Genomic DNA, 15,746 nt, shown 5'->3' with positions numbered 1-15,746 from the left:
CCCGTTTACAAATGGATGAAAGATTTATGAGTCATTATCAGTCGCATGATCATAATCACCTTTGCATGTTGCAATAAGGAAAACAAAGGTCTATGTCATGTGGGATGTCGAAAGCACAACATATGACGATGCTACACGTGACTAAACCAAGTAGAACGTGACGAGAGAAGCAGGTTCTACAAACTGCTTGCCAGGGAAAGCATTGACGTGAAGGCCCTTTATTCATCCCAAATAAACACACAGTCATGCCTGTTTGGCTGTTGTCATGACACGCCTGACCTTACATTCTTACAGCCAATCATTATAGATCCTCTTAAAATATCAGCACAGCTCAGGCACCAGGGAGCACACAAAGCGGAGCTGCTGACAGTAGGAATTTGCGACTGTGATGCAGTTGCTTTTCTGAAATGTATTTTAAGAGCAGGTCATGTGGTCAGTGCCTCTTATAAAACTGGATACCTTGACTTCAGCCTGTATTCAAACTCAAGACAAGTCAAAGAATTCAAAGGCCAACGATGTGGGTCGATCAATGTGATAAAGCGTGAAACAGTTGCAATATAACTAAATTAATAGAATTATTGCCAGCACTGAACACAAGCTTGTCAAAGGTATAAAGTAACATACTGTCATGATTGTTTTAAAACATTCTTTGCTTCATGGGCAGTGTTCATTTATTCCTCTGACATGTTTAGCCTTTCCTCTTCTCTTTAAGAACATATAATTGGTTAAATTGGGGGTTAACATCCTCCACTGTCTTAGCCAATTTATATGCAATTCTAACCAACTGTAAAAGTAAAGAAGTCTGTTGGAAACAACATAAAAGCATGTTTTCAATATTACTGGTAATGAGGAAATGAGACAATAAGCCAAAACAAGACCATTGTACTAATAGCAGATGGATATGTCTCACTGTTTGTCCATAAGCCAGTAATGTGCACTTTTTATTCAACTGGTTAATAGCACTCACTAGGGAAATTGAGGTTTGTCAAGAGGTATACTTGAATATAGCATACACAGAGCAGGCCTAAACTGAGGTGTAGACTGAACAGGTGGACTCCTATGCATAAAAGGGTTTGCAGAAGGTCAAATTAAGTTCACACGACAATAATCTTATTTTAAGTGAATCCTCAAATTTACATGGCAAACTAAACATCACTGGCTTTTCTTAAATGGCCATGCATATTGTAATTTTATCAAATGTGAAGGACCTACTGGCCCAATTTAGACCAATGATGAGATCTAACAGGGTGTTATTCAGTTTGAACCCTGCAAAGCACATAGGGGTCCTCTTGGCGAGAATTTCTACTTAAATGAAAAACACAAAATGTGCTTGGTATCCATGCTTCACTCCCCCCAAAAAGCTCTGCAATGCACACAACGTAGCTTTAGTAATTTTGGGATTAATCAAGAGAAAATGTGTGCTAAAGAAATAAAAATGCCTGTATTTCAACCACTATAATAAGGTAAGGTGAATATTTAACTCCTCACAAGCCTGAAAATTCTTCTATCTATACCGACATTTGCTAAATTGTGCTGTAATCATTTCGATTTCCACCCCTATGTACCCACCATCCAACTACTGTATTTGAGAAGGGAACACATGCAGAAAAAAAAAGATCTGGCTTCTTGATTCACATATTGGACATCGGAAGTGAAAAATATGGATCAGCGCATCCCTTATTAACACTTTTCCAATCACGCATCGAGCAAGGGCAGACTTTGGGAGGTAACCAATTACATCATAATGAACAGTTAGGGTGTTCAATAATTATTTTTTAACACGCATCTGAAATAATCCTACTGTTAGCAAAATGTTCTTTTGATAGTCATCACTATTCATCTGTCCTCCAGTTCTCTCCATTGGGCTAATCGTAAAAAAAAAATGACAATGTAATTTCTGCTCCATTTATTTCTCATGCCATTGCCAAGCGTACTAATTCACTAGTTGAGCCCTCACAGACTCCCCGCCCTTTTCTCCCATGCTGAGCCAATATTGTGCTTAAATCTCATGCTCCGATTGTCCTGGACCAATGTTGTATAGTAAAATTAGAGAGACCATGTAATTATAATGGCACCCCGTGTCTGCACACCCTTTGCACTGCCTAAATGTTTACACCAGAAGAGGGCTAGATATAAACCAACCCCTGTCTTCTGAGATACCATACATCTATCTATGTAAACAAAGTGCACTGTAATGTGTATACAGTAAAATAGATATTCATTCCTTTTTTGAACCATTTATCTTCACTATACATGGGGTGCTGGAGTCTATCCCAGCTAACTATGGGCACCAGGTGGGGGACACATTGAATTGGTGGCCAGCCAATTGCAGGGCACAAGGAGCCAGGCAACCATTCACACTCACACTTAAGAGCAATTTAGAATGTTCATTCAGCCTTCCCTTCTTGTCTTTGTGACATAGGAAGAAACTGGAGCACCCGGAGAAAACCCACAGAAGCCCAGGGATAACATGAAAACTCTACAAAGTGAAGACAGACCTGGGATCGAACCCCCAACCCCAAAAGTGTGAGGCTCATGCGCTAACCACTCGACACCGGGCAATCTTACAATAAAATTCCTTATTTTTGCATAAATTAATCGCCAGTCTGTCTATGAATATAATGAGTTTTTAAAAAAAATAAAATTAATTTTATTGCTCATTGAAAAGAGACATTAAAAAGCAATTGTGACTTAAAAATGGAAATCCTGTAATAAATTACATATTAACTATCTATTCCACTATGTACAGTTGCACACAGATATAATAATTACACATTCAAAAAGGTAGAATAGGAATATTAGTTTTATATTGCCACAAAATAAAACAGATGGTGTAACAAACCTTGATGGTTTGGCGAATTTTGGTTGGTTGATTGCTGGAAGCCCGGCCCAATAAGGTTTGCTTGTCTGTGATTGGCAGATCGATCTATTTTGTCCTGCTGTTGGAGACAAAGATAAGGACAACAAGGCATTGTTAGATTAAACGGTTTTGGACTATAGCATTGCATGTATTGCAGTTTTGTTAGTCCATTATCATCAATTTACTCTAGCGAAAGCCTAATGACTATTTATTCTAAATGCAAACATCAATACCATCCACAAATTCTATTGACTTGACCACAGGATGCATGTACATATAATACTACTGTATCAGAAAATAGATATCGATCTAAAACTGGTATGATTACTAAAAAAGGATCATCTAAAGATATGGTGCGGAGAAATTCACAAAATACATGTCACTATTGGCCACACCCATCTGTCTGTCTGTCAGCTCCACCTACCTATTTAAGGCTTGATGACAGTTATTTTCCAGATTATTTGACATTTATCCATGCAAAACGCTGACAACATTGTGAATACTACCCCATGAATTCCCTCCAACAACTACGAGTTCTGCCATATTATGTTTGCCTGTTCCTTCAGCTGTTTGCTCAGTTTTCTGCCTCCAAGTACGTTTGTTTCTCTCTACCTGTGACTGTTGGGACTTCTGCTACAAAGAAAACAAAGCGCGAGTTCCCCGCTCTCTGTGAATTGTGGATTAAGACAACAACAATGAAGAGTGACCATTCCTGACAGGGCTCGTGTGGTTTATGGCGCATTACATGACTTTGGCCCAAGACCCAAATCATCAAAGTCATACCATCCCGACTGTGAAGTTTACTGCTTTGTATCTGGCTTTGAAATGGTCAGCAAACATTAATACTCAAGTCATTATTGAAATAGTCTTCTATTATACCGGTGTGCTGCATTGGATCTACGCGACCAGGTTCGGAGACAAAAGCGGACTGGAACATTGGGCCGTGATCCTCGAGCACGCCTTCGCGGATTCTCCTTTGTCAATAGTTCCACCTTTATTGCAGTTTTGCCAACAGAGGGGCCTGAATGCATGCAACTAAGACGCTTTAGCCACGACTCGAAGAAGCGCAAGTGTTGCCGACAGGCACGTCATTGCCTCTACTGAAGCCATTTCATCGCCCACTTTCCAGTAAAATACTTTTGGTTCCAGTTCGTCATTTGTAACTCTTTGAATCTCCTGTTCGTATGATGAAACCACCATGAAACCACCCAATTAAGATTCCTCATTATATAGCTCCAAAACATCATCGGATCCCAATGGACTTAGAAACAGATTTGGCAATGAAATGTTAAATATTATTATAATACTCATATATGAAATTCACTATGACACAACATTATGATACAAAATAAATGAGTAGAGACTATAAAAAAAATTGTAAAATGTCATGTCTTTGTAGTACAATGAATAATAAATATGCATGTACTGCAACTCTAGTGAGGATAAGCGTGACAGAAAATTAATGAGTGAATTAATAGTTCAACAAAGAGTAAGACAAACTAAAAGAAGCATTTGATTCCACAAAAAGAAAAATGTACTGATTAATAGAAAATCTTTCTTTCCTCTCTTTACCAATAGTGAGCCTTATGAGACGTCATAGCGCAATATCTGTCTCCTAAGAACAGTCTAAACATTAGCTGAGAAACATCAAATATTGTCCTCAGCCTGGGTTGCCTCTAGCCATCAACTTTACTGAATGCAAGTCTTTTCATTGTGAGGATTGGACTGTAACACCCATCTTCGCACTCACAAACAAGGGAGACAAGGCATGACGAGCAACATCAAACAATCAACCACATACAATCATTCTTCTCATGTTTGTGCTCTGTTAGTCAGACTGAAAGTGACATTTGTATCATAATGAGACAAGCATCATTGTGATGGAAATTGATAATGAAGTCACCACTCCATCACCCAATTTGCACAACCAAATACTAGATCACTATTATCCACACACATTGCCTGAAGGTTCAACAACCAGACTGTGACTGATCCTGTAGCCAGTCATCCAAGTAGCCTTACATCAGTGGTTTGCCTGTACAGCAAAAATTCCAAGTGTGTGCATTTAAGTTATGGTACAACACTACTGAGCAAAGCTATGAACTATTTTACTGCATATGCTGGTATTGAATTGTTATATATGGCTGAAGTAGGAAAGTAAACGAAGTAAATGCACATAGATATTGTTTTTAGTAAATTGAAATATACCAATTGATTAGCATTAATGTGGCTAAAAAAAGTTATTGAAAGACAGGTTACAAAAAAGACAAACAAACATTGCAGTTTCAGTTCAAATTTGTACAATTTTATCTAAATCTTAAATGCATGCCATTTAATGTCTAAAAAAATTGGGTATTAAAAAAAGTTTTGGCTCAATTTACCTGATAATTAGGATGATGCAGGAAATAATCAGGACATCCAGCCACTGCCATGCTTGGAGCTATTCAGTTCTTTCTATTCACTCACGCTGGATGACTCCTCCTTTTAGTAAATAAACCTGCAGAAGAAATAAAACATCAGGTCAAAAATAATTATCGAACAGAAAGTCATTCACAAATTCAGTTTTCATTCTGTGTTGGTGGGAATGGGCATATGAGATGATTGAGGATAATTCAACCTTAAAATATAAAAAATATAATTGGAAATTATACAAAACTTGCCTTCAATGTAACAAGTCCTTGCAAGACTAAGGGTTAAAAAAAATACTACAAAATTACCTTTTGGTCCTGCTACCACTGTGCAAACACCTCTGAAAGTGAAGCCTAACCCCAAAATACACTACAGGCACTTTTCCAGGTCTTAAATTAGACCCCAAGGATATATTTAGAGTGCAACTACTCATGCTCAATCCTATGAGTCCTCACATTCTGCATTATTCGACCCCCTTTGACATTCCCAAAATAGGGCCTGGAATTAAGACTAATTTTATCTTAATGCTAAAAAGAAGTGTGTGTAGGTGTAAGTTTCATACTATGCAACTGTGCACGTGTGCTTGTGTGTGTTTTTTAGTGAGGATGTTTACAGGTGGGTCATGCATAGGTATGTTAAACTACCAATCTTAGAATGTTTATGCTATCTTTGAATCATTTTTAAAGTGGCACATTTGAACCGTTTAGTATTCCATACCAGGTTGCGTAAAAGCATAAAGTGGCATTGTTCCAAAAGATCCAAACTCAAAAGAACCCATGGATTAAGAAAAAAAAATAGCCCATTGACCAGATTCATACAGCAATAATTTTTCTGAACCTGGAAAACCATTCGCCTTTGGCCTCTCAAAATACAGGTAGCTAGAAAAAACATTGACCTACTAGACCTTTCAATGAAGTCTTTTTGAAGAGAACTATTAGCAAAACTATCCATATTTACTTAGATTATCCACAGTTTTCTTTTATCTGATCCAATTTTTTCCCCTTCCAAGAAATGAAGAGAACATTAGTTTTTTTTTTATAACATTCTAAACTGCTCGCAAATAATGATCAAACTATGAATGAAATCTAAACAAAGACATTGGCAATGGTTTAGTACAGCATACCTGTCAACTGGTACGTTCTCGCCGTAATTGGTACAACTGAAAGCCCATTTTTATATTGGTACGCTGTACACATGAAAATGGTACGCTAAACGGTGATTTTGAGAAAAAAAAATAAATTAAGGCACTTTCTAGCCATTTTTCACCATCCGCCATTGTTTCTTCCCGGAAACGCATGTCTGCCAAGTGATATATGTACCGGCGCCTCTGATTGGCTAAAAAAAAAAGATCATGATAAACATTTCGTTTTGTAACACTTTCACCATGTGATTTCCGTTTCCTGTTCCCTTGTTTATGTTTACTTTCATTTTCACTTGTTGTTCGTGATTTTTTACAAAAAAGTAAAGTGGTAAGATTTTCCATGTATTTATACATATATGTAAGGGCGAAAACAAAATTTGGTAAGATCACAAATGGTTCGAGGTTGACAGGTATGAGTACAGACTGCTGAATGGGTTTCCTTGTAATGAGTTTGCATCAGAATGTGGGTATGTGTGCATTGCTGTGTAAATGCTTGTGTGGTCAAGCCAGCTGGCACGCAAGGGCAGCTCGTCATTTACACATTATTTACAGACACACAGTTTACAACAAAAACAAAACAAATTAACATCAACCTAAACTCTAGACGGCTTCTCATTAGGCGCCATGGATTTTTTGATGATCTGCACTTGCACTGTATGTTTATTAGGAACCAGAGGTTGTTTAGGATTGTCATAAATAAATTTGAATAGCTAACACTAGAGCATGAAAAACAAAAATATGTATTTGTTGCACAATACAGGCCCCATTCAGATCAACTCTAGCCATTGTATTGACACATCAGTCATTTGTGTCCAAAACACAAAGGCCCAAAAATAATAGAACTATTGAATTGAACTATTTATTGTATTATACATCTGCAAATTCTAGTGTAACCTGCAATCTCTATGTGGTATCAATTACACTTTTTCTGTTTGTTTGCAGTGTAACCCAAATGAAAACCATTGAGCTTTAAATGGGACCATGAGTAGGATGGAAAAACAAAGTGAGTCTTTGTATACATGTCTGTAAAAGCTAATACAAACATTTGGAATGCCCTGAACAAAAAAATTAAACCACTTGTACAAAGTTATAAACTGTGAAACTGGTCAAACGGAAAGAAAGCAACAACTGACAGCAGCCGTTGATGAGAAAAACATTTTGAGACTGTAGAGACACACGAAAACAATGACACCAACAAACTCCATTAGGCAAGATAGGAGGTCAAGTTGTAACATAGACTAGTCTATACAAACCCAAATCTATTTATGATAAGCAACTAATCTCTGAAATCCATTGAAAGTCTACCAGTATAATAGGTCTGTGAAATCTGTAATCAAGACAAGCACATTTATGCATGTCAATTGCCTAAGACGGAAGACAAACAAATCGTCAAACTAAAAACGACGATGTAAAAAAGTCTTGCCTAATTTTAAGTGTGTAGTCTTGTGAATGGACCACTGTGGAGACACCGTCTCCAGGTGGTTAAGACGTAACCAAGACAAATAAACAGCATATATGCTTGCCATAAGTAGCCAGTAGCTGTGTTCCCTAATGAATAAATCAGAAACAGAAGCCTTCTACTTATCAACATGTTAAGGTTAATGAGCTAATATGTGGTCATCTCTAAATAATCAGATATAACTGTGATAAACTCTATAGAAGCCTCATGATAAATCAAGGATTATCAACTACATCAGTCCACCAGAGGGATATAGGGGGGTTATTTTAAATAAATTTTCCATGTCCTAATACATTTTGCATACTATCATTAAAAATTCAAACCAACATTTTTATAAATAATGTCTTGTTGCCCCACCCTCCATTTGAGTCCAATAAAAACAGACAGGAGAAAGGAAAAATTAAACTCGATTTAAGATAGTGAATTTCCGGAGTATGGGATGAATAATGTTTAATCTAATCTAAATGGGTTTCACTGTCAATAGTTCGTCTTTGCATAATCTTACTTTTCTAGTAACATTAAAGTCAGGCAAATTCTCTTACTTCAAAAAGTGAAACAAGACAGAAATGTTCCCAAATAGTAGAGCACCTGATGTTCATAACTTCAGGTTTTATTCCCATATGTTATGTAGGCAGAAAAATAAATGTTTGAGAAAAAGTAGCTGTTCATAAGGTAAAATAATGGTAATACCAACTATAGTTTGAAATAACAATAGCCTTTTGTGTTACCTTGGGATATAGCCATTGCATGCACTGGAGCATTTATTATCATAAATTGAAAAAAAAAAACCTCCAACCCAGCTGTGCAGCTGTGTCAACTTCTCTTTTTGTGGATATAATTGTATAATGTGTTCATCTTACTCAACTTGCCTACAGTTGATTGGACTGGACACAGCTGAACACTAGGCTGTTCTGCTCAGTCATCTTTGGAATGTACAGCCCATTTTTTTTCCCATATCGGGTGCTGTGTGAAAAAGTACGTGCGATACAGCAAGACCTCAGTCACCTTCCTTGTTGCTGCCCAAGATGTTATATACAGATGATATGAAGCTGCACAATGGAACTACATTGCATCAACATTGAGGTTTTGATAGAATAAACAAGGCCACTCAACTCTAACATTTACCAATCCGAGTCAAAACAATTGTCCCAACCACGTCAAATTCTCACTGTTAATCAATGCATCACTACCACACTATACATTCATTGCCTCCATCTTCTCCATAAACCTAGCCCATTTCCCTATGGTTCAACTCCTTCAATAAAGCTTGCACCGCGTCAGTCCAGAATATAAACATACCCTTAATTTTAAAAAATGACACAGATCCATGTTAAAGTGTTGAGTCTTGTCCACCGCACATTGAAATTACCTCACTATCTGTATCACAAACCCAAAAGAGGTGAGGTCAATAATTGCTGTTTGTTTAAACTATTTATTCCCCCTCAATGACAATATAGGAGGATAATGCTAGGAGTTATCAAACTCAATGTAGACACCGGAAGGAGAATGTGCGTTGCGACTGAAGTACATGTGTACAGCTTATCATAATTGCCTGTAATGCATTGTGTTCCCATCAGAATAGGGCTCAAACCAATTTTACACATTTTTCAAACAAAATAAATGTACACATAAAAGCCATGTACACTAGAGATGAATATGCATTGCTCAATGTGTGCATGAGTGGAATGAGGCATGGTAAGTGACTATAAAAATAATTTTCCTCTTAATTAAGAGTCTTAAGCAAAATGTAAAAAAATGAGTTTGCAAAACTACATTGTGGGTGGGCCGCCAGTTATTGCTTCTACCATGCAACAGAGCAAGTTTAACAGAGCATCTCTGTATTCTGTTTTAATCAGGAGATTAGATGGGAGTCACTCCTCACTGGATTTGCTTGTTTCACATGTTGATTAGTCATTAATTGGCAGCTTTCATTATTTGAGCGCAGGAGCGTAAAGTGGGGCTATAAGAGAGGGCATGATGTCATGCCGGGGCAAGCTGAATAGCACTAGTCAATGAGAGAAAAGTCTTTCGGAATCCTAATTGGATGGGGATTATTTTTTTTTTGGAGAACCAGTGTTATGCAATGCTAAAATGAATGGTTTGAGCTAGGGTGCAATATTGTGAACGTTCAGAGTATTGGTGACCTCACAAGTGTTAGTTATCCTATGTTCATGTTCCCCCTTTTGACAAAACTACCAAAAGCTTTAAGTACTGGAAATACATTTGGGCAATGTGGGAAAAAATCCTCTATCACCTTACGGGCCATTGTACATGTAAAAATGATTTACTACAATTTACCGATTGATTTACTACAACAAAACTTTCTAACATGAATCTGATCTAAATCCATTCTGTATTTCCACTTGATAATAATGGTCTTATATTGTTGATTAAATGCCTTGGAAATTGTTTCATACCTTTCTTCTGAAGATATCTCTAGACGATGCAATCAGGATTACACATGGCTTTGATTTCATTTGGCAATGTCCGTTGTGGCTAGAAGGGTGAGATAAGGAGGAGTGAAATAGGCTGTCAATGATAAGACAAAGAAGTGGAAAGAAGAAAACAGTTTTTGGGCTGGGGGTGGACATTGTGGTGGATAGATGAACAAAGCAGCAAAGGTGAGCTGAGACATGTTTTGTTTAAAATAAGAAAACACAAACATATGGAAGCGATATTATTTTGTCACGTCCCCCCATGCCTATGGTCAATCAGGTGTTGAGTTACCTGTGGAAAAAAAAGGTAACACCACTCAAGTCCCTCACACAGGTTAGGGTTTCAACCATATTTGGACAAAAACCAAACAGAAAGAAACTTAATCTATTGAAGACTCTTGAGGTTAAGCAAGCAAGCTCAGTATTGCCGTAGGTCTGTTACTACTTAGAACTACTACTCTTTCTCTCTATATATATGTATATACTAGTCCTTATTGTCTTTCTGGCCATTTAATAATTTTAGGTATATACTCAACCCAAAGTAACAAGTTTTAGATTTTTGCGACATTTTCCTAACATTGGGAAATGGGTGAAGTAGTTGGTAACTTAACTCAGAAATCACCTCTTGTGTGTACGAGGCATACAGAATGTTGATTATGCAATCCGGCCCAAACAAGAAAGGTGTCATGGATCAAATTTTCACTGCGTCCAGTTAAGGATTTGGGATGGAAAACAAAGTTACTTTTATATCTAGTCAGGGGATGGACATCCATAAACTGTTGCTGTGGTCGCCCAGCAGGTAGTGGGTTAATGGTGTCATTACATCGGGAACAGGGTATTAACAGCGTATTAACTGAGACTAACTACTGCTGAATGACTGCTAGCTGACGCAAGAGTCAATGGAATGCTGCCTCGAGTACAGCCACAAACTCTTATTTCTCAAATACAAGTCAATAGGTGAAAAGGTACCATAAAAATGATTATATTAACTAGAAATGCATAAACACAAGGAAGGTCAAGTATAGTACTCATTATACCTGTGCTCAGGTAATACTAAAATTAAGTCATTTTTCTTCTTCTAAAATATCACAAGACTAATGCAAAGATTATAGTCCCCTAAAATATCTTGCGTCTTTATAAATAAACCATGGCAGATAGTGATTTATCAGACGAGGTGGGGTGATTTACCAATTTTGAGTGGGGCAGTTAAATGAGTTTACTGTGTATGATGATCAGCAATATGTGCAGTAGGCAGCGTTTTGGCTGCCTGCAGAGTTCATGCCCCATCATGTCTGTACTTAGTGAGAACTGGCTTGAAATAGCATGCCTGCTGCAAAGGGGGTGAGCGAGCACAAACCACAGCTCGAGCGGCCGCCTTGTGCACAGGGATGGGACCGCAACATAATTCAACCAAAGTAGGGATTAATGGGAAAAGACAGGGTTGAGAAACCTTCTTTGGTTTTGGATGGCAAAGTGTTTTTTTTTTTTTTTTTTTTAAGTACCATACACGAAGTGGCTATGATTATGTCAGCAGTCAGCTAGCAACATTGCCTACCCTATTTAGGGTTGCTGTGGTGCAATGATTCTCAACGGTTGTCACTCTGCCACTTGCATTTCTCTACAGTTCCCAAGTCATGAGCCAACTTGGAAAGAAGTTAAGAACAATAAACAGAACATTTTTTTAACTACCTATGAGTAACCCGATCATACTTTGTGCATAAATCATGTTTACATTGCATTGTATCACTTACGTTTGGACGTGGCTATATCTTCAAAATAGATCCCTTGATGGCCCAAATGAACTGGGAAAAGAGAAAAAATTAAATGAATAAATCACACGGGATATGGCTACAGTAGAATAGGTAAATAGGGAAGTGGCTCTCGCATGGCTGAGCTCTTCTCAGCCGGGAACTGTAGGATGTTCAGGGAATTGTGAGCAGCCGTGTTGTGACAGAAATGCAGCCCTGAGTTGTTCTGGTACAAATGTCCCTTCTTCAATGAAAGAAGACACGGCGCGTGATCTTTTTGATGACATTCAAGATAATCATCAGGTTCTCTTCGAAAGGGGGAAAACTCACTTCTAAATTTGGATTTTAAATCCTTGAAACATTTTTTTTTTCCTGACACACCTTGCATACTTTACAACAGCTGTCCCCAGATGTCAGGTTATGCAATATCATCAGGGACATTTGGTAAGGCAAGTTAGGACGGAACGACATATTTTTTCTCTGATCTTCAGTTTTTGATTTCTGAAAAACAGGTGCGTCTTTATGCCTTTATACATGGAAATTGGTAATTAAAAAAGTAAGGACACAAGGTAGCAAAAATAAATTTCAAAAAGCCTTAGAGTGTTCAAATGATGAATAAAGATGAAAGCTATAATTAAGAAAGAATACTGACTGACCTATTCAAAATATGCTCACCAATTGGCTAGAAAACAATTCAGGGTGTACCCTGCCAACTGCTGATTGTTAGCAGAGATAGGCTCCACCAAGCCTATGATCCTTGCAAAGATAAATGGCAAGAATATGAATAAATGAATGAATAAAAAAATAGGAAATAATGTCTACAGATGAGCCAATAAAATGCAATGATGTTCTGAATTGAAATCAATGCAGTCTATTTGGGGAAAAACAACAACAGTAATAGCAGTCAAAGCATGCTTACAGATTAGATTAGAAATAAATAACACAATTGGGGTGGCAACATTTCATATTAGCCCACGATGTGACTGTGTCTAGTATCTTGTGCAGGAATCCAACTAGTATTTACTTTTCCATACTACTTTAAACAAAATGGTGAGTTTCCATTGTAAAAAAAAATGTGCATTCAATTGCATCGTGGTCCATCAAATATCTGTCTTGACACAAAAAGTGCTGTGTGGATCACAACAGTACAACATAGTACTGTTTCTTAACTATGGAAATTAGAATTCGGGCTGAAAGGCCTTAGAGCAGGGGTGGCCAAATCCGGTCCCCAAGAGCCCCGATCCAGTCCGTTTTCCACATCCCCCCTCCACTACCACACCTGAATCAAACGATCAACTCATCTGCAAGCTGTCCAGAAGTGTCATACCAAACCCTATTATTTGATTCAGGTGTGTTGGTGGAGGGAGACATGGAAAACAGACTGGATTGGGGCTCTGGAGGACTGGGGTTGGCCTTCCCTGTTCTAGAGGTTTAATCAAAACAAAACGAAGGCACGCTCCCACGTAAATTAAGATTCAATTCAGGGCCCCCTCAGCACCCAAGCAATGTGACACCCAGTTTTCCTTGAAACACCCCCCACTCGCATCTACCAAGCCAAAGCTGCCACATTGGGGCGGGGGTCCCTCTGGATGTAAAAACTTCTCTGTGTACTACTCTTGATTGATGTTATGCAATAGTCAACAACATGACATGCTGGCAGGCGAACGCAGATCGGGAGACAATGAAATCCAAACATAAGAGTAGTAGTACTGAAGTGTCCGGAACGAATTTATCATCTAGGTTAAGGTAGCACTTGTCAAAAGAGTTTATTTTAAGTTGAATGGCCGCCGATCGCATTTTAAAGTTCGCGGAGCACATTGCCGCGTGTCAGGAGTGCGGCAATGCAAGGGATCGGGGGACTTTTGGAACGTTTTCATTCGGAAGCACTCACCTCAAGTCAGCCAGCCAGCCAGTCAACCAGGCCACGACACTCGTGGACACGCACGGCCGACTGGAGGTGAAGGGACCGGCGGGCAGTACCGGTTCAGGCCACGATGGTCAACATTCCCACGCCCAGTCACATGAAGAGAAAGAAGGGAAAGTCGGGGAGCCTAGACGAAAGCAGACATGCACGAAGAGGAAGAAGGAAGGATTCAAGTAGTTTTAACTGCAAAGACCCCCCAAATCAAGTCATCCTGAGTGGGCAGCCAAGCGGGACAGACACATAAACACACACTGGCAAGCAGATTCGCAAACACAAGCTGGCTCGCGCGCAGGAAGCCTTCTCCGCCCCTTGAGGCCTGACCACGCCTTCCAAGCCAGGACCATCAAATCTATTAATGTTGCGTTCACGGCTACTGGGAACAAGAGAGCGTGCTCCAGCTCATTACTTCACTTTAGTGCGACTAATATATTATAATCATTAATTCATCCATTTTCACAACCGTTCATCTTCATCAGGCTCGCGAGAGGTGCTGGAGTGCATCCCAGCAAACTATAGGCCCCATGCAAGTAAAGAGAACGATTTCAAGGAGTTAACCGGAGTACCTGGAGAAAAGCCACATAAGCCCAGGGAAAACCTGCAAACGAACCCCTAAACCCCCGAACTGTCGGGTGCTAACCACTCACCACTGGGCCGCCTTAACATATTTATATACACACATTGATTCATCCTGTTTATCCCCAAAAGGGTCACAGAGGATGCTAGAGCCAATCCCAGTAGAAGGTCAAAAGGTGAACTACACCCTAGACTGGTCGCCAGTCAGGCGTAGGGGACCATTAGAGACAAACAACTTTTTGCACACACACGGACAATTGTACACAAAAATTATAAGTTGAATATTTATAAAAATGGAGCTCTATGGGTTTGCAAATGAACTCTTCAAATGTACATATTTTGAGATTAAAAAATGGCCATGTTTACCTCAGGCTTTTGCTGTATCGAAACGTGCTGCCATTACTTTGTAAGCATTCCGATCGAACAATAAATACTCGATAGGGTAAGTGTAATTCCATTTACCATAAGCTACTTAGCTGAAAATAAGGAATGTTTATACAACTGAGAACAACATAAAGAGGTTTACATTAGGACATTGCAACAGACTATAAACTTTTGTCTTTGGAAGAGAAAACTAGTAAATCCTACTAAGAAGGATTGTATTATTCACATGACAGTCATTAGATTCCCTTAAATATGATTAGTTATTTCTTGTTGTTATGAAAAGTAACTTGGGGCATTTAGTTGAGTTTTTACAATTTTATGTAGAACCCCACACAACTGCAAATCCAACTTAAACCGTAACACCATGTCAAAGCTAGTCTACAATTAGAGAAAGGTCAACGACAGGAGAAAAGTTTCTCACCCCAAATCCATCGTCCCACGCAAGGTGAACTTGAGACTTCAATGGGAAGACACAATGGGAGTTTGGAGTCCTCGGCAGTCTGCGTCTGGTTCAAGACAGCGGGGTGCTCATACTGTCGCTCCAATGCATTAACAACACCTAGTTATACATGTGAGACAGCAAAAGGCAGACAGGAGATGCTCACTCAAAGAGACACATACACATATCATGTCAATCCGTAAACAAAGACTTCTTGCTGAGAGTGACACCAAGACATAAGCGCAACACACATTGTGTTTATTTCACTGCCTCATACATTCAACACCGCAAAAGGTCTTTTGTTTTCAATTGATTGATCATTTACTTTGTAGACAACCAAACATTAGAAAACAAAGTCAATACAACACCCTGCT

General features: G+C 38.7%; 1 protein-coding gene across 4 annotated transcripts in view; it reads right to left on the bottom strand.

Annotated features, from left to right (window-relative positions):
- The window catches only part of LOC144199514 (growth factor receptor-bound protein 10-like), a 38,069-nt gene extending 23,769 nt beyond the window's left edge, over positions 1-14,300 (bottom strand). The window contains exons 1-5 of one of the 4 annotated variants that reach the window (XM_077721190.1): positions 13,944-14,300; positions 12,056-12,106; positions 10,287-10,365; positions 5,242-5,357; positions 2,843-2,939 (exon numbers count right to left, since the gene is read on the bottom strand). In XM_077721190.1, the coding sequence (XP_077577316.1) occupies positions 2,843-2,939; positions 5,242-5,292 (148 nt within the window). In that variant the 5' untranslated portion in view covers positions 5,293-5,357; positions 10,287-10,365; positions 12,056-12,106; positions 13,944-14,300. The remainder of the gene's footprint in view (positions 1-2,842; positions 2,940-5,241; positions 5,358-10,286; positions 10,366-12,055; positions 12,107-13,943) is intronic. The other 3 variants (XM_077721187.1, XM_077721189.1, XM_077721188.1) reach the window with 3 other exon arrangements.
- Positions 14,301-15,746: the final 1,446 nt, after the last annotated feature.

Source organism: Stigmatopora nigra, chromosome 7 (genome assembly GCF_051989575.1).
Source record: "Stigmatopora nigra isolate UIUO_SnigA chromosome 7, RoL_Snig_1.1, whole genome shotgun sequence".
Taxonomy (NCBI): domain Eukaryota; kingdom Metazoa; phylum Chordata; class Actinopteri; order Syngnathiformes; family Syngnathidae; genus Stigmatopora; species Stigmatopora nigra.
Note: the sequence above shows the minus strand (reverse complement) of the source record. Positions and strands in the feature narration are given on the sequence as shown.